Source organism: Arvicanthis niloticus, chromosome 1 (assembly GCF_011762505.2).
Source record: "Arvicanthis niloticus isolate mArvNil1 chromosome 1, mArvNil1.pat.X, whole genome shotgun sequence".
Lineage (NCBI taxonomy): Eukaryota > Metazoa > Chordata > Mammalia > Rodentia > Muridae > Arvicanthis > Arvicanthis niloticus.
The window spans coordinates 68,658,192-68,677,840 of NC_047658.1; the positions used below are offsets into that span (position 1 = coordinate 68,658,192).

At 46.8% G+C, this 19,649-nt stretch overlaps 1 protein-coding gene across 2 annotated transcripts in view; it reads left to right on the plus strand.

Annotated features, from left to right (window-relative positions):
• Positions 1-1,452: 1,452 nt before the first annotated feature.
• Positions 1,453-19,649, plus strand: part of Map6 (microtubule associated protein 6) — a 67,449-nt gene continuing 49,252 nt past the window's right edge. Inside the window, exon 1 of one of the 2 annotated variants that reach the window (XM_034507080.2) lies at positions 1,453-3,180. In XM_034507080.2, the coding sequence (XP_034362971.1) occupies positions 2,024-3,180 (1,157 nt within the window). In that variant the 5' untranslated portion in view covers positions 1,453-2,023. The remainder of the gene's footprint in view (positions 3,181-19,649) is intronic. The other variant, XM_034507071.2, reaches the window with a different exon arrangement.

Below are 19,649 nucleotides of genomic sequence, written 5' to 3' on the forward strand. Positions count from 1 at the left end.
TTAGAAAATGAATTCTTTTTTCCCCTTGAGGAGGCAAGAGATCTCCCAGGAGCAGGTTTCTTGGTGGCTTATCTGGGAGGCTCTGCCTGTGGGACTTTTGGACAGGCTCTTGAATCAGCTTCTACTGAAGAAGCCATTTCCATATGCTAGGAGCTGCAGCTAATATTTCAAGTGAATTGTGTCATTTCAGTTTTCAGAATAACTTAGCAAGTTCAGAATAGATATCCTTGTTCAGAGACAAAGTTAATGGTCAGAGGTTGCCATGACTTCCTTACAGTCAAAAGTACAGAAGCCAGGATCTGAACCTCTGAATATGGACTCCAGGTTTCTGCTCTGAGTGCTTAACTCGTGAAACCACCCCGAGACATCTATTAGCTCTACCATCCCTCATGAGGAGACTGCAGCCCAGAGAAAATCCAAGTCACAAAGAGAGTTTCAGAGCCAAACAGGTCGATTAGATTCCAAAATCTGTTTTCTACTTCAAAGTAGAAAAGAAGGCAGGAACACAACAGAGAATCCCCTCTAGAAAGGGCTTGCCTTTTCCTAGGGAACTGTCTCCTGTCCTACCGTTGACCTCCTCCTTTAAGCCCCTTTCCAGAATCTTCCTTCTTCTTCTTTTACCCCAGTGTAGGCTCTGGGCCGGAGAAGAACGATTTCCCCCCCTGGGAAAGCAGAATCACTACTTCCAAGTTGCTTAAAGAAGGAACTGCCAGAGTACTGCTAGGCTGGCCTCTCCCAGTCTCATACACCCTGGGAAGCCCTGTACATACAGGCTTAGGTCAGGAGCCAGCAACACTGATGGTAAGTACAGCCTGGTAGCTGACCAGTAAACAGCAGCTCCCCCTTTAAAAGATCTATTCAGGGGCTGAAGAGATGGCTGAGTGGTTAAAAACTTGTCCCAGCGTTCACATGGGGGTGGGAGCTCATAATCGCCTGTACAGCACCAGGGAAATCTATCTCTGACTCTCTGGCCTCAGCAGGCACCAGTGGCCATGTGCATATACCCAACACACAGAATTAAAAGTAAAACACACATAATTAAAAGTAAAAAAGATTTTTTTAAAAGAAGCCTAAGCATCTAGCCTGGAACAGACATTTCATGGAGGCGGGGCAGTTTTATATTTAAAAAATTAATATTCAGTGATTGGGCCTATTTTACGAGAAAGAGAGTCGGTTCTAGGACGTAAAGCTAGCAACTCAAGGACAGCAAGTCCTCGGGAGCTTGGGATTTGAACCTATCAAGGACCCAGTTCTGCTGTTGCCTGGAAACAGAGGAGGGAGGAGCTGCCAGAGAGAAGGGAGGAGGAGACAGGGAGAGGGCAACCTCTCAGCAAAGCGCTCTGACGACAGCAGGTGATTTTTTTTTTTTTTTCTGCAGCGCGCATACTCTCAGCATCTTTTCTTGATAACCTCCCCCCCCCCCCCCCCCCCCGTTGAGCCGCAAAAAAGGGTGGGGCCGCCTCTCTCTGCAGCAGAAGACGACGGCGGCGGCAGCTGCGGCATCACCAGGGGTATAGATAAGGCGGAGGCCGTTGTGCTCTCTGCTCTGTCTGGGTTGGAGGTGACCGCTGCCAAGCCTCGCTAGGCGGCCGGTTGAACCAGACGGAAAGGAGACAGAAGCCTGTTTGCGGATCCTGCCCAGCCCTCTCGCTGCGCCATGGCTTAAGCCCACAGCCTCCTTGCCAAGCATCTCCTTGCTCGGCCGGGGTCTGCTAGACACTGCAGTCGCAGAGAGGGCGCGCCCAGACGCCCTAGGCCTGAACTCTGGGACGCCAAGCCTCGCTCCCATTCTTCACTGCCCACAGCAGGTCCTCTGCAGAAGGCGTTTGCAGTCGGTAATCGAGGGACTTTACGGACTTTATCTCAGTGGTACCTCGTCCCCGGGTGCTCTTTGAGGGAAGAGGACGAGGCAAAGGGCTTCTAAGGGGAGGAAGCGGTGGGAACCACATTGGCGGGTCTGGGTTGGGGGTTAAAGGGAGATTGGAGGTTTGATTTAGAACCACAAAAAGGCTTTGCGGCTAGCATGATGGCGTGGCCGTGCATCACAAGGGCCTGCTGCATCGCCCGCTTCTGGAACCAGCTGGACAAGGCGGACATTGCGGTGCCGCTGGTTTTCACCAAGTACTCGGAGGCCACCGAACATCCAGGCGCCCCTCCGCAGCCGCCAGTGCCACTGCAGCCCGCGTTAGCGCCCCCCTCGCGTGCTGTCGCCATAGAGACGCAGCCAGCCCAGGGAGAGTCGGATGCAGTTGCCCGGGCAACAGGGCCGGCACCCGGGCCCAGCGGCGACCGCGAGACTGCAGCCGCCCCCGGCCGGAGCGGGCTGGGCTTGGGCGCGGCCTCGGGCTCCACTTCCGGCTCAGGCCCCGCGGACTCGGTGATGCGACAGGACTACCGCGCCTGGAAGGTGCAGCGGCCCGAGCCCAGCTGCCGGCCGCGCAGCGAGTACCAGCCGTCCGACGCGCCCTTCGAGCGCGAGACCCAGTACCAGAAGGACTTCCGCGCCTGGCCGCTGCCCCGCCGTGGGGACCACCCCTGGATCCCCAAGCCGGTGCAGATCCCTGCGACTTCCCAACCTTCCCCGCCTGTTCTCGGGGTGCCCAAGCGTCGTCCTCAGAGCCAAGAGCGCGGGCCCATGCAACTTTCTGCTGATGCCCGGGACCCGGAAGGTGCTGGAGGAGCCGGGGTGCCGGCGGCTGGAAAGGCGTCCGGTGCAGATCAGCGTGACACACGCAGGAAGGCAGGACCAGCATGGATGGTGACTCGCACCGAAGGGCACGAGGAGAAGCCTCTGCCCCCGGCCCAGTCCCAGACCCAGGAAGGTGGTCCTGCAGCTGGAAAGGCATCCGGTGCAGATCAGCGTGACACACGCAGGAAGGCGGGACCCGCGTGGATGGTGACTCGCACCGAAGGGCACGAGGAAACGCCGCTGCCACCTGCCCAGTCCCAGACCCAGGAGGGCGGCCCTGCAGCTAGAAAGGCATCTGGTGCAGACGAGCGCGACACCAGGAGGAAGGCAGGGCCGGCCTGGATGGTGCGTCGCTCAGAGGGGCACGAGCAGATACCCACTGCCCATGCCCAAGGCACAGGGCCCGAAGGAGGCAAAGGGCGCGCGGTGGCAGATGCCCTCAACAGGCAAATCCGGGAGGAAGTGACGAGTACAGTAAGCAGCTCCTACAGGTGAGACAGGGGCAGCAGGTGATGCTGGTCACCCTCATCCCCCTCGCGGGGACCACTCATTTTCCCCCACTGAAAGCTTCGCATTCAGCTTCTTCTCCAGGGCCAGACCACGCCCTCTCCAGGCACATTCCAGAACCCTTTCAACCTAGACTTCACTGCCCCGCCCGGTCTTCCCAGCTTGTTCTTTGTGCCACCCCTAAGCCACATTTTCCTCCTGGTTGCCTAGCTCAGCACCTTGCCTGCCCCACAGAGACCCTGTCAGTTTCCTCTTGTCCCATCAGTTCACCTGCTGTCTTAGTCTGGCTCCTGCCCCCTGTCGGCTCCGGCTCCGACAGCCATTCTCACTTATTTCCATGAGACCCCCCAGTCCCTTTCATTTTCTTGATCTCTTCCTATTCGATCCCTCTCCCAGTTCCTGGCCGATACTCAAGCGCCACACCCTTTTCCAGATTCTCTACATGCGCCTTTCAACTGGCTCTTCTCTTCAACCACTAGTACTTTGAAGTCATTCCCCTCCTGCTGCTTCCGTAGCTTTGACACATTGGGCGAGCTTCTTCTCCTTTTTTGGGGGGTGGGGGGGCGAGCTTCTTAACCTCCCTGGACCTCACGTTCTTATCTGTAAGCTGGAATCAATAATAGTCAACTTAGGACTGTCCACACAGGACTGATTTAAGCTGACATGTTCTGTAGTTTTGAGTATAGACTAAATGCCAAACATTGTTTAGCGGATGGAAAGATCGAAAGAGAGGACCGGCCATGCCTGAGATGTAGTGATAGTTTTTGTTTCCATTATAATCTCCTATGTGATGCCACCTTATTCTTGTTTCTGCTTCCTAGATGTCCCCAGCCCTCTTCCCTATTGAGACAACTTCTTTCTTCCTTTGTGTTCAGATGTGTTTCTTTTAATTTAATTTATTTATTTTACTTATTTGCTTTACATCCTGCTCACTGCCCTCCTCCTGTGACACCCCCTACAATCCTTCTCCCTATGCCCCCCTTCCCTTCTTTTCTGAGTAGGTGGGGCCTCCCCTAAGTATCTCCCCACCCTGGTACATCAAGTTTCTGCAGGGCTAGGCTAATCCTTTCCCACTGAGGCCAGACAAGGCAGCCCAGCTAGAAGAACATATCTCAACAACAGGCAACAGCTTTTTGGGGTAGCCCCTGTTCCAGTTGTTTGAGACCCACATGAAAACCAAGCTGCACATCTGCTGTATATGTGCAGGGAGGCCCAGGTCCAGCCTCTGTATGCTCTTTGGTTGGTGGTTAAGGAGGTAGACCCCCTAAGGGTTCAGGTTAGTTGACTCTGTTGGTCTTCCTGTGGAGTTCCTATCTCCTTTGGGGCCCACAATCCTTACCCCTTTTCTCCCATAAGAATCCCCAAGCTCCATCCACTGTTTGACTGTGGATGTCTGTATCTGAGTCAGTGGCTGGGTGGAGCCTCTCAGAGGACAGCCGTTAATGTGTTAATGTGTTTCTTATCTTCTGGCACATTCACTTCCTTGTAAATGGATGCTTTCAAGCATGGAAATCTCTCCCATCTTCACCCCCACACACCCGTTTCTATAATTCTCTGTGCTGCATGCAGCCTTGGCCCTTCTGGCCTGCTTTCTCACCTCACATCCATCCAATGCACATCTCTGAAAGTTTAGCTTGTGGGCCTTCCTTTATGTTTCAACCAACATCAGCTAGCTGATAGATCCTGGTTGACTTGAACTTGTAGCACCGGGCTTGGGTGCTGAGGAAGCAGATGTGTGTGATAATGACAGAGCTAGCCTTGTGCAGGTGTGGCTCCTGAGGTCTTCATTCAGTGCCACAGTCAGTTAGGTGCCCTTTTCCTGCAAGTGTGGAAGGAAGGGCTACAGAGTTAGTGTCTTCTGCTAACCCTGTATGTGGCCTCTTCAGTAGACATGGCAGGCACTGCTCACATGCAGCTAGAAGACTGCATAGAGACTCTATTGTTAAGGCAAAATCAGAGCCCTGCCTCAGAATTCCACGTCTTCCTGCATTCTGCCTCCCACTAGGTACCTCTCTCTGGGCTAACTGGTATCACAACCAGACTGGCCTCCCAACAGTAGTATATCACTTCCTTTCGAAGCTCAGGGTCAAGCAAGGACAAAGCTCCTTTTCCTTGGACAGCCACAGGGAAGTGGGGTTTTCATAATGTTTATACTAGCAATGGAGTTTCAAAAGAGAGGTGAAAACAAACACGAAGGGGCGTTAAACACCCACAAGCCAAGATGCATGTGAGTTTCTGGTTCTGCCCTGGTACTTGTGTTCACAAATCCTAGTTCATTTATCTGAGAGGTCTGTCTGTGGGTGCCCTGGCATTGCATTCCTGCTGCTCCTTTCTTCTTCCATTTCCACTCTGCCACGCCCTGGCGGGCGAAACCTTACCAGCCACCCAGCAGGATCTGCCCCTTCTCACCTTCATAGAGATCGTGCCGGTTGGACTCAGAGAGCCAAGGCTCCCACACCGCCTTGGGTGAACCTGCTCAGTTTGTTTCTAAGCTGGCTGGAATTGTTCTATTTGCGGAAGCTGGGTCAGACAGCTCAAAAATGAGCACGCCCCTCAGGTGTGACGACTCACTGCAAATGTTGGTCTGTGCCTTTGTTCCATGTAGCAGTCTACCCTGCAGCAACAAAGCCTTACCTGTGATAGGCATGCGTGCCCTCCTTCACGTTTCTGATTACACAAATACGGGCTGGTTAGACTTGTGTAGGGGACATGATTCTCTCGAAGCCAGTGAGAATGATCGTTTTTATCTGCTCGCTGTCAGAATTCCATCAACTTATTATGAACAGTCTTTGAACACTTCAATTCTTTTTAAATCACATTTTCTGTTAAATACATATATTTGACTTTGTGCCCATCCGTGCCCTTTTGCTGTATTTTGAAACATTAAGAAAATGTCCTTCTTAAAAAAAAAACAGGCATTTCTTTAATGAACAAACTTGAATTTATGACATATTTGTTGTGAAACTTACTTTGTTGCTGTTGTTGTTTCATAAGAAACATTAATTCCAGAGACATGGACTTTGGGTGAAAGTATCTGTGAAGAAGTAATATATTCTATAAATTAACATAAACATAGTGTAGATTAAAAAAGTGTGTGGGATGTATACACCTACCTGAAACATTGTTTTTTTCTTCCCCTGTTGTCTGACACTCTTCCTTGCTATGACTGAGGCTAGCTCTTTAATTTAAATATGCCCCATGTCCACGGTAGAGGGGCCTGATGACACCATAGAAACCAAATTAGGCTCCATGTCAATGGCAATTCGATTTATACGACCTTCTCTTCTGCCGCTTTCCATAAGTCATGGTGTAGTTATGCCATTGCGGCTGGTCCCTCTCGTGGGCTTTACAAGTGACATCCATCACGTGGCAGCAATGTGAGCAGTTTGCTTTAATAGAGAGAAAAGGACATGTGATCCATCATCGCCATATACTGGTCTGTAATATAATGCACATTCTGTATGCAGAATCACATATGTGCTAATGCGCGGTCAGTGGATAACACCAGCTACCCTGGGCTACCCTGGTTTTGAGAAATTGTCCTGATCAGCAGGTGTAAATGGTATCTGGGGGTATCTTTGCCATTGTTCATAATCATGAGGTTGATAAAATTTTAATATAGTCTTTTGACATAGATAATACTATAAAATCGAGAACCGTGACTTAAAGGTAGATTTTATTGGGAAGTCATTTGTGACATTCGACCCGGCATCCTCAATTAAGAGATAGATGAGTCTTAAGGAAGGCATTAAAATTCCCTTCCCAGTCAGCCCCATTGCCCTGGCTGTCTGGCTAACAGGGATGATGTGGCACCAGGTGCTCCCTGCAGCAATGCTAATGACAACTTCTTCCTAGATGCAATCAGTGGTGGCTCTGGAAGGTGAAATTAGTAAACCAGAGGCAAGTACTTGAAAGATGCAAGCAATAGCAGGAAATCAGAAGGAAAAGAGACTTTGGTGTCTGCCTTCCAGCCTTGTGTGAAGGTTAGAGAAGGTGGTCCTGGCTTGGCTTACACCCTATACACCAGCTGCATACTTCCCTAATTTTCTTCTGCCCAAGTCCTAGCAATATCTCAAGACAACCTCAGATGCACCTTCCTCAGTCCTGCCTGTCCGAATGATTCCTTCCTTTTTAGTCACAATATACGATGCAAGCTTGTTTGTCTTTGCTTACATGCTGGATATGCTTGCCCACATCTCCCCAGCTCGTGAGCGCCTAAATGAAGGGCTTTGTTTCGCTGTTTGTATATGTCACAGCTTAATTCTGTCTTGGATTTGTTGGTCATATGGGACTTTTAGGGCTTAGTGAAAAATTCATTCACTTCCACAATGATAAATTTCCTTCAATTTCATGTGGTTGAACTTAACACAGCATAAAATGATCACAGCATAAAAAGCTCTGCTTTATGCTAACCAAGGTGCTGGGGGACCGGTGGGTGAGCTTAATCCTGTGTAAGGAAGGGAGTCATAAAGTCTGGATTCTGCCATGTTACTCCAGAAGGAAATGCTCACCTGGGGAAAGCTGGCCAGACCCACAGGCCTCTCTGCACACAAGTCTTCACCCAGGGCAAGTGCTTTAACCTCTCTGCATAGCATAATCTCTAAAAATGCTAATGCAGGGCCTGGAGAGATGGCTCAGTAACAGGACTGCTGTGCAAATGAGAGCCTGAGCCCAGATTCCTAGAACTCACAAAAAATGTCAGGTGGGGCAGCATCTGTCACTCCATCTCTGGTGCAAATAGTGACATCCATGGAGCTCAATGGCCAAGGAGCCTAGCTGAGTGAGTGAGTTCTAGGTTCAGTGAGAGATTTTATACCAAAATGTAAGGTGGAACATCACCAAGGAAGATACTTGCTATCAACCTCCAGCCTCCACATGCATGTACACGTGTTCAGATGTGCATATGCACACAAATGGTGACACACACGTGTGTTTTTAATGCTGATGTATAGATGCCCCACCCAGAAATTCTGATGCAGTGCTTCTAGGGTATATAGCCTGGACATCTGAACATTCTAAATTCTTGGTAATTCTGTAGTCAGAGTTCTCAGACCTCAGGGTGTGGCAGAACCTCCTGGAGAACTTTCCAAGCTTCAGATCCTCAGACCATGTCCTCAGATCCAGTTCTGCAAATTTAAATTGGAACCCCAAAATCTATTCTTGTTGCTAAGTAAGACTTAAAGCTTTCTCTGTCAAAACACCACTGTCCGTTTTTAAGGGATGAGTTGTCCACGTGCAGACATGTTAAACACGCTTTTTTGTTCAAGTCTGCTACATCCTTCACGTACACAATTTCTCTCCACGAGATCTTATGTGGATATATGCATTCAGGTTTTTATTATCTTTATACAGTTTAGTTTGTAGCAAACTCATTGGATTTTTGTCTTTGTGTGTGGAATGTGTTAGGGATCTAATCCCCTAGGGCTGGAGAGAAGGCTCAGCAATTAGGAGAAACTGCTGTTCTTTCAGTCCACTCAAGTTCCCAGCACCTACGTTAGACAACTCACTCAGAAGCATGTGTAATCCAGCTCCAGGGTACTCACACACAAGTTCACATAGACACATACACACACACACACACACACACACACACACACACACACACACACAAATAAATAGAAATAAAATAAACCTGAAAAAACAACTTTTCCCTCTCTCCTCGCAGGTGTCACTGTCCCATCCCTTTTTAAAAGGCGTACCTTTCCCCCCTGAATAGATGATGTCTCTTCCAGCATACAACTGTCACATATACTTGGGTATCATTTCTGGATCCCTTGTTCCATTTCACTAGCCTGAGCTAATATCACATTCTCATTTTCTCTTATTTTGTACTATCCTTTAACTATTGTTACTCTTGTGAGGAACATATTTGCTACATTCACTAATTTATTATTGCTCTGATACATTTATTTTTCTGAGTTAATCTTGTTTTTGGGAACCTTACCACACTGTAATTAGTTCTGCCGAGGAGATGGTTACGTGTTTCTAGCAATTAGTAATCTGTTGCCCTGTTTCCCGTGTGTCTGGGTCTTGTTTATGTTGAGTTTTGCATTGATTACAGTACTCTGTTGTTCGAGTGGTCCGTGACAACAGATGTGTGTCTGGGGACACAGGACTGCTTCTAATAGTGTATCTTTAAGGATGAAGTCTGCTCTGTCTTTCAGGGAACAGGTTAGGAAACTTCTCATTCTCCTACTTTGCTCAGAGTTTTTTAAAAATGTGGGTGGCTGTTAGATCCTACTGAGTAATTTTTCTATATCTACTGAGGTCTGGTTTTACTTTTTAATACTGATAGTTCTTCCTGATGCTAAGCCATGTGATTTGTCCTGAGATAATCCTTGCTTAGATAACAAATATTTTTATTATGCTGAACTTGGCTTGCTGTTTGTAACATGAAATATTGACATGTGTATTTATAAATGAAATTGGTTTGCTATTTTCAATTTTTCCACATTGTGCTCAAATAATATTGGGCTTGAGGTTATAAATTTAGATGGATAGACTTCCTTATTTTAAAATTATTTGGGCCAAGTTGTGTAGGAGGGGCTGCTCCTTGACTAGATGATACAATTCTCCTGTCCTGCTGCTGGTCTTTTTCATGAATACATTTTACTACCATTTAGACATCTTCATTGTGAGTTATTTATTCAGGTTTTTAATTTCTTCTTGAGCCAGTTCCAGCAATACTGACATTTTCTGGTTATGGACATAAACTTGGCAATGGCATTCTTATGAAATTTTGAATATATCTATTTGCCTGTAGCTGTATCTGTCTCATAAGTAGTATTAATTTGTGCCATCTCTCTTTTTTCAAGATTGGTCTTGTTGGGGTTAATTAGGTCATTTGTCTTGTATGTGTCATTCTCAGGGATGCAATACCAAGACTCCCCCAGAAAGGAGAACCAGCACAGGTAATTCTAGAGAATCACTCAGACACACGCTAAATCCAAACAAAAGACAGTCAAGTTGGGTATAAAGAATCACTCAGTGTTCCAGACACAGCATGGAAACAACCCAACAAATGTCTGTTAGTAAGGGGCCGCCCCTACAACAGCGTTGGCATCACAGGTTGTACCAGTTATCCTCTGAAGAATGGGGTCAATATCAGGATGGGCCTGAGCCTGCAAACTAAAAGATCTCAAGATGTTCCCTGAGAAGCTTGCGAGGGCCTCCTGTGTGCCTGTCAGAAGTCCAGAGGCCTCACATCACTCTACAAGCTCTGAAGGAATAGAACTGTCATCTCTGGGCTGCCCCTGTGAGCTGTCAGGCCTTGTGTGTCCTCAAGTTTCCAGATCATTAAAAGCACAGGCTTTGTGTATGTTGGTCTTTCTCTCCATTTGGCACTCCTCTTCCCAGGTCACACTAACATGTATGTTTTCAACTTGGTTTCAAGCCACCAAATGCATGTATCTACCTATGTCAGGCTCTGGACTAAGTTCTCGGATGAAGTTGCCCTTGCTTGCAAGAGCTTGTGTGAGCCTAAGCACAGTGCTGAGCACTGGTGCAGGGTGGGACAGGGCAAAGAGAGTTCATTCCACCCTGCTGGAATGTTATCCAGAAAGTTATCCAGAGAACGTGACTGGTATGTTAAGGCTTGCCCCTAAGTGGGCACTAAGTGGGGTCCATCTGAGAAGAGGTATGGGTAGTTCTCAAGGAGGGACTCAGGCTGGGGCCAGCTCCTTATTCTATAAACAAAGGGAAGGTCAGAATCAGGTGGGGAATTTTAGGAAAGGCGACTTTGCCAGCGGTGGAAAGGAAGGACTGAAGGTATAAATCTGGGACCACCAGGGTCAAGGAAATGTGTTCTGATCTGCACAGTCCCCAGTGATGCCCATTACAGATGATTGAACAGCACAGCTTCCTAATAAGTGTGTATGGGTTCTCTTTTCTCTCTTCCTCCTGCCCTCCTCTCTCCTTGGGATGCATCTAGAGTCTGTCTCATGCATGCTAGGCAAGCGCTCTCCCATTGCGCTACATCTTCAACCCTATTTTTTTTAAGACCAGGTCTGACTAAGTTACCCCAGTTGGCCTGAAAGTCACTGCAGAAGACCTTGACTTACGATCTTCCTTCCCATCTCAGCTTCCCAAGTAGCTGGGATTACAGATTCCTGCTATCAGGCCCAGCTTTGTGTATTTTCCTGGCAGTTTGAGACTGATACACAGAGATATTCTGTCTTGGCATTTAGACATTTTCAACTGGACAATTCCTTTTTCTGAAGGGCTGATTTGTACACTGGCTGTGTGCACTGGCTCTGTACACTGGCTTTGTATACCTTGTTACCTGACTTTTGCTCACAGCCACATCTTGCCAGTGGAATTTCCTACCTTTCCCTGTCCTGATCTGTAGCAATAAAAGTATCTCCATAAAATAATCCTGTTGGGGCAGGAATTTATTCCCAACTGAGAACCACAGTGCTACATGGTGATGAAAAAGACACCATGGCGAGTGAAGGAAAATAAATACACCCACATTTACTGCGTGCCCCCTTTCATTCAAAGTTCAAAAAAACAGGAATGCAGGCAGTGGTTAGAATAGGGGTGCTCCTGGTGGTGGTGGTGGGGAGTTAGCTGAGAAGGAGGCCGAGGAACCTTCCGAGGTGTTGGAAAAATCTGTCTTCTGTCTGTCCACCTGAGCGATAGTGCATTGTGGGTCTATATGAGACAACAGTCAAGACATGTAGACTTTGTTCTAGGTGTATTTTTTTTTTAATCAAAATACCAAGTAACTAAATGAAGATGTAGTTTGATTCTCAGGAGAAAGCATGGGACAGAAGACAGACCTGAGCAACATCAGGCTGATAGTGAGACCCAACCCCACTGATGCTAGTCTGGCTGAGGTCAGAGTTCAGCATGGGCTGATCTCCCAGCATGGAGGAAGAAGATGTGAATGGCAGCTTGTTGGTTTCCATAACTTCCTTCCCCACCCAGGAGGAGAGCAAGGCCCATCAGAGGGCTCTCTACCTCCTAGCTTCTCCCTCATTGGCAAGATACATTGACTAATGTGTAGTAAAGAAAGGCTTTCCTCACTTGTCCCACACTGATGTGTAATTATTTGCACATGAATGAAAGGCTTTTGCAGGGTGAAGCCTAATGTGCTGTGAGAAACTGTGCCCAGACCTCAAGCCACAAAACCCTTAAGAGCCCGTAAACACGGCCTCCTCCACCACGCTGTGCCCTGCGGTCACTGTCAGTTTCCTACAGTGACTTCAGAAAGTTGGCCACGTGGTGACATTTCCTAGAGTGCATTTTCTCGAGCCTTCTACCTGAAGGTTCACTTGCAATTAAATACAGTGAGGAGGAGAAAGGTAGGTGTGGCTAAAGTGCAAGAGAGCATTGTTGGGGAGAGTGGGACAGTGCTGTGTGTGCCTCAGTTGCATTTGCTGAGGGCTTATTCTCAGCCAAATCCATTCATCAATCTTTAGTTAGGAGTGTGTGAACATGCTTGTGCCTAAGGACAACCTTGGCCATCACACTTCAGGTGAGGTCTACCTTTTCTTCTTCTTCTTCTTCTTCTTCTTCTTCTTCTTCTTCTTCTTCTTCTTCTTCTTCTTCTTCTTCTTCTTCTTCTTCTTCTCTCTCTCTCTCTCTCTCTCTCTCTCTGAGACAAGATCTCTTACTAGAACCTGGGGTTTGCTTACCAGGTTGGCATAGCTTATCAGAAAACTCTAGAAACCTCCTGCCCCTGCCTCTCCAGCATGTGCCACATGCCTGGCTTTTGGCATGCTTGCTGGGCATCGAACTCAGGTCCTCACGCTTGTGACACAAACACCTTACTGACCAGGTTGTAGTTGCCTTTCAAGCTCCTATCTGGGCTTCTCGATGATCTTTTAAGGTAAATCTATGTAGTCCTGGTTGGCCTTGAACTTGCCATGTAGACCAGGCTCTCTAACTCAGGGGTCCACTTGCCTTTGTCTTCTGAGTTAGTCGGGGTAACACTACCATGTAAGAATGTAATTAGGGAAAGGTGGGGACTGAGACCTCATTGTTGATCAGTGGTTTGACAGATCTAGAAATTCACATCTCCTCACTCTGGACCATGGCCCTGTCTGACTTGTACAGCCTCAGCATGTCCCTGATGTCCCCTGGCTCTCTAGTTCAGCACACTGTTCTAGAAAGGGCTGCTGCCTGTCTTACTAAACCTCTGCTGGTCCCCCTCTCTTAAATGCATATGATGACCCTCCATCAACCTCATTTGTGTGTTGGAGTTGGGTAAGGAGTGTCTCCCTACTGCTTGTCCTAAGCTCCCTGTGGACCCCTGTCCCTCCAGGGTGAGGTCCAGCACTTTGGCTTGAGTTCAGAGCTTTCTAGGAGCAGGCCTAGCTTGTGCATCCAGCCTTCCTGCTTCCTGCTCCCACACCTGATGGTTCCCTGGGGGTTCTCAACCCTGCTTGCACGTTGAAATCACAGGTGCTCTGGCCCAATCCCATCCTGAGCCCCACACTTAGCTAATGTGAATTTCACTCAGTTTTCCCTCTGAGCCTCTTCCATCTTCTTTCTAAATCCTTCCTATCCTGCGGGGCTTTTAGTCTGTTGTGAAAGAGGCTTATACTATAACAGCAGGGAATTAGGTTGGATTTACGTGGTCTTAATTCCATAATAATAATGCAGGGAGATTAATAGTTTTATTCCAAGTTCAATGTAGCATATTAAAAAGCATGAAAGGTTGGGACACTGGGTCTCTCTGTTCCTGGTGACAAGCGCATGATCTTGTTTGCAGGGAACTGCTTTCATGAGGGAGCACACATGAGTTCACGTGTCTGAGTTACAGGCAGGCCACCATGAAGGTGAAAATCAGAAGTTAGAATCAGAGTCCTGCAGGGCCCTGCAGGGGCTGGGTGGTTCTATTGGAAGACTGGCAGAAGGAAGAGTTGTTTGTATCTGAGAGGTGCCCTGGTGTTTTCAGAAGGAGTTGGTGGCCATGAGAACCAGAAGTTTGAATCCTGCCCTTTAACTTGAAAATCTGTGTGGTCTTGGGAAGGTTAGTAACACAGTAGTGACCTCACAGAGTCACGATGACCGTGGAGGAGGTTAATGCCTGTACAGTACAACAGGCACAGTCAGTGATGGCTGCTTTGTTGTCCTTCTTTTGAGAGAGTGGAACAGAGTAGGCTAGGAGGGAAGTCTTTCATTTATTCATCCAGGAAACACCTGTGGCTTCTCACTTGCGGCTGTCACTAGGCCAGGACTTACTGGTGGCGTGGAGAAGAAGCACATAGATAACTGTCTGTGGGAGCATCTGGTCTAGTGAGAGACACATTGAGGGAAAGATTAGGAGGAATCACAGTACTTAATGTACATCCAGTTCCTCTTGGATGTCTATCTTTGCTTGGGGCTTTGGGTTTCATTGCTGTCTGACATGTTAACTACAAGACATCGAGCATGTGACTTAACCTCTTTCCTCATTGGTAAAACAGATTCAGTAACACCCACCTTGTAAGTTGATGAAAGACCCAGCATTCCATATGACCCAAGCCTCTCTTACCTGCCTCAGTCATCACTGACACTAGCATCACATCACTCAGAACCTAGCTTTGTACCTAGTAACAGGTTTTCTCCGCTGACAAAATAAGCCATTAAAAGTGTAAAGGTGGGTTTATTGGAGGCAGCTCTCATGTGGGTCCACAGGTCCTAAGGCATGAACCCAGGGACAGGGAGAAAGAGGGAAGGGGAAAGAAAGTGAGAGAGTGCATACAGGGAGAAAGAAATGCAGAGAGAGAGAGAGAGAGAGAGAGAGAGAGAGAGCAGAATGTTTAGCTTATATAGGGAAGAGCCTCTCGGGGAGGGGAAGCCTGGAAAGTTTGTGGTAGAGGGTGGGGTCTGCCCACCATACCCTGTAACAGCTAGGGACTGAGGGATCCTGTGAGAACTTGGAGGCCAGGTCTACTTTGATATGTCAAACTGGCACCTCAGCCATTTGTCTCAGGTCTGAATTTCAACACTTAGTAGATTCTTAGTAGATTGATTCTATTTAAGACACTCTTGCTATGTAGTCAAGTCTCAAGCCTCCCAAACACTGGAATTATAGGCATATGTCACCATGCCCTGCTTGCAGCTACATTTTTTTTTTTTTTTTACTTTTTCTTTAATTATGTGAATATATAGGTATGGGGTGGTCTATGCATCTGTGAGTTCAAAAGCCCATGGGGGCCAAAAAAAAAAGAGCATCTGATTCCCTGGCACTGGAGTTACAGATGGTTGTGAACCATTCGTCATGGGTGCTGGGAACTGAACTAATGGACCACCTCGCCAGCCTGCAGCTGGACTATTAAACAATTGAATGAGTGATGTGTGCAGTATTTAACACAGTGCCTCCTCACCTATAACAAACAATAGACAAGCCCAGCGCTGTTACTCTGGGGTTGAGTACTGCTTGTCTATCTGGGATTCTTGAATTTCTGGGAAAAGAACCCTGGGATGCCCCCGTGGGGTTTTCTATGGGCGTGTGTAGTCCATCAGCACTGGAGTTGCTGACTCATTCTTTGTCTTTGCAAATATAAATTAAATGGGGAAGGTGACGTTCTTGCTACTTTATATTTATGGAAACATTGTGTACCTCAAACAAGAAAAATATAGGGGTTGAAGAGATGGCTTAGAGGTTTAGAGCACCGACTGCTCTTCTAGAGGTCCTGAGTTCAATTCCCAGAAACCACATTGTTGTTCACAACCGTCTGTAATGGGATCTGGGGCCCTCCTTGTCTTGTATGCAGGCATATATGCATGAAGAACCCTGTGTACATAATAATTCCTTTAAAAACCTCTTTTTAAAAAAAAGAAAGAAAAATAAACTACCTTAAAGACAGCAGTTAGAAATGACCAATTACTAACTAGCTTCAATGTCTCTGAAAATGGACTTAGAGCCTTGTTTGTGGTTCTAATTTTCACTGTCATCTGATTCTTTTCTTCAGATTTGTGTGTATTTTGTACATATGGGTACTTTGTCTGCATGTTCCTCTGCACTCCAGGGCAGGGCATCAGACAGCTGTGAGCTGCCATGTGGGTGCTGGGAATTGAACTTAGGACCTTCAGAAGAGTAGTGAGTGCTCTTAACCACTGAGCCATCTCTCCAGCCCTGTTTTTCAGTTTTTCAAGGGTTTTCCTCTGTGGCCCTGGCTGCCCCGGACTCGCTCTGCAGACAGGGTTAGCCTCAGACTCAGAGATCTGTCTGCCTCTGCTTACTGAGTGCTGGGACTAAAGGCTTACATCATCATGCCTAGCATCTCAGGTCTGATTCTTTAATATTTATCATCAACATACCTTTATTCAACATAAAAATAAATAAATTTATTTATAACATTTTCAACTACATGTATATAGTAAATTTTTATCCTCTTCTCCCCCCTTTACCTCTCTTGTCCTCCCCATGCCCACTGGTCCCCTTCCTCTACCCAGCTAGTCAGAGTTCAGGCTTTTAACTTCCTAGGTGACAGCAGCCTGGATGTGAATGGATTGTGCACAAACTCTGGATAGAAAGCCCCTCCCAAGACTGCAGTGATGACCTAGCTAAGCATACATTTGTACTTGAAGCATGAGTTAATTGTGCACAAATTCTGAATAGAAGGTCTCTCCCTAGACTATAAAGACATCCCAGCTAAGCATCCATTTGTACTTCTCTGTCAGCTTTATCCCTTTATGTCTCCAAGAGCCCAGGCATCCCAGTGCGCTTTCTAGGGATCTGGCATCTATCTCATGATTCTGCAGGGCTGTAAAAGAAAGTCTGTTTAGGGATCGGAGAGATTGCTCACTGGTTCTAAGCACTAGCTCTTGCAGGGGATCTGGGTTTGATTCCCAGCACCCACATGGAGGTTTATAGCCATTAATAACCCCAGTTCTGTGGGATCCTAGTTGTATGCATCTGAAGCACATGCATGAATACAGTGGTTAAGAATGCTTGGCCAGCATGTACATGATCCTGGGTTCAAACCCTAATAACATTTTTTTTTTTAAAAAAAAAAACCTTAAGCCAGGTTACACTCTAAGCAGGTTCATCCCAGCCAGGTGTGCCCCAGCCATGAAGGTCCCAACCCTTGAGAGGCTACAGTAGTAGGGTTGCTGTAAGTTTCAGGCCAGCTGTGCTAGAGAGAGAGAGAGAGAGAGAGAGAGAGAGAGAGAGAGAGAGAGAGAGAGAACCCTGTAGTACAACCAATTTAAGCTGTCCCCAACTAGCTTAAAAATAAGACTCAGACTATGGTTATTTTATTTGGCTTTGACAATTAATGGGAAATAACCTCTAATCTACCTTTCTAACTGCTGGCCTGTCTACCTCCCCAGCAGTGTACCCCAAACGCTTGCTGTTTCTCCTAGCCACATGCTCATGGTACCTCTGTTCTTGTGGTGCTTCTCCTCTCCTCTCCCCTCTTCATTCTCTGCTTTCTCCTACTTCTGCCTCACTCAACCAGGTAACTCAAAACCTGCCTACCTCTAATCCCTCCAATAATTGGCTGTAGCCATTTTTATTTAACCAATAGTTTTAAATTAAGGTACAAGGTTTGTACAACAAGAGCTGGTAAACGTGAGAATTCACTTGGAAGTCTAGACTTCCGGGCACAGAATTTAGCATCACAACACATAGCAATAGACCAAACCTCAACAAAAGACCATCTTAAGAACCCAAGAAGATTGCTAGGCATAGTGGCACATGCCAATAATCCCAGCACTCACAAGGCTGAGGCAAAAGGTTTGTGAGTTCAAGGCCAATTTGGTCTACATCCAAACATAATCTCTGTTTAGATAGAGGACTTCAGGCAGAGACTGCTGCTGTAGTCACTTGTTCAATTCAGTTCATGTTGGCTGAGCTCTTTCTATAAACAGGGCACTAGGTTAGTTAGGCTTTGAGGAGATATTCGTGAGATCCGTGTTTGGGGATGTCCAAGTTGACTCTGCTGGCTGCTGCTCCAAAAGTCAGGGGAAATATGGCAATGCAATGATGGTGTTGTTGTTGTTAATGGTGGTGGTGATGATAATGGTGGTGGTATTGATGGTCCTGATGGTGGTGATGGTGGTAGTGATAGTGATGACAGTATTGTTGGTGATGATGATAACGCTGATGGTGGTGGTGGTGATGGTGAATGATGGTGTTGGGTTGATGGTGGTGATGGTAGTGATGGTGCTATTGGTGTTGGTGGTTCTGACTGTTGCCTGGAAACAAAAAGGACAAATCAGCAGAAATATGAATATTTTCAGATAACAAACATCTTTAATACTGGCACTATGGGTAGAAAAGGGAAAAGTTCTTGAGAAAAAGTAAGGATCTGAAGGGACTTAGTACATAGCCCTCCTCTCTCAGTGGTTTCAGTTACTTGTGGTCAACATTGGTCCAAAAGCATTAAACAAAAAATTCTAGAAATAAGTAACATACATTTAAAATTAGATTCTAATTAGAGTGATTTTATGAAGTCCCATATCATCCCTGTCTGTCTCATTTGGGATGTAAGTCACCTCTGCCCAGAGTATCCAAGCTGTGCATGCTACCCTCTCATTAATCTCTTGGAAGTAGCATGGTTAGTAGACTGGCTGTTGGCTATCACAGAGCTTTATTTTACATTTTGAAGACTCAGAACAAGAGTAGTGATACTGGCAGTTTTATAACACTATACTATGCTTGCTTTATTTTATTAATACTTATTGTTGCTACTCTCTTACCATGCCTACTTTGTAAATTAAAACTTGCCATGTGTACGTACACATCACATTTAGATAGTAGGTATCTACCCACCATTTTTGGCCTACTCTGAGAATCTTAGGGCATCTCCCTGTGCATTAGAAGGGACTATTACAATTGTATATTGATCTGATCTGGCAACCATGGTTTAGAGGACCAATGAAATGTCTTAGGATGAGAACACATCAGCTCGAACCCAAGCCTTCCTGTTTACTGTTTATTGTGTGGCCTTTATGAAGAGACTCCAAGCTCTGACCCTTTAATCCTCTATTAGGAGCTGTTGGTGGTTTGAAGGAGAATGCTACTTAGGCTTACATATTTGAAGACTGGGTTTCCAGTTGGTGGAACTGCTTAGGGAGGATTAGGAGGTGTGGCCTTGGTGAAGGAGGTGTGTCACTGGGGAGAGCTTTAAGGTTTCAAAGCCAGGGGTGGGGGTGCTGGAGATGGCTCAGCAGTTAAAAGCATTTTCTGCTCTTCCAGAGGTCCTGAGACTATGTATGTGTGTACAATTCCTAGCACCCACATGGTAGCTCACAACCATCTATAACTCCAGTTCCAGGGGATTGGACACCCTCTTCCAGCCTCCACAGGCACCAGGCACATCCATGGTGCAAAGACATGTATATAGGCAAAACACTCATACAAATGAGATAAATATTTTTTCCAGGTATAGTGGCACACGCCTTTACATGGCATTCTCTTTCAAACTACCATGGGCTCCTAATGGAGGATTAAAGGGTCAGAGGCTTGGAGTCCCTTCATGAAGGCCACACAATGAACAGTAAATGGGAAGGC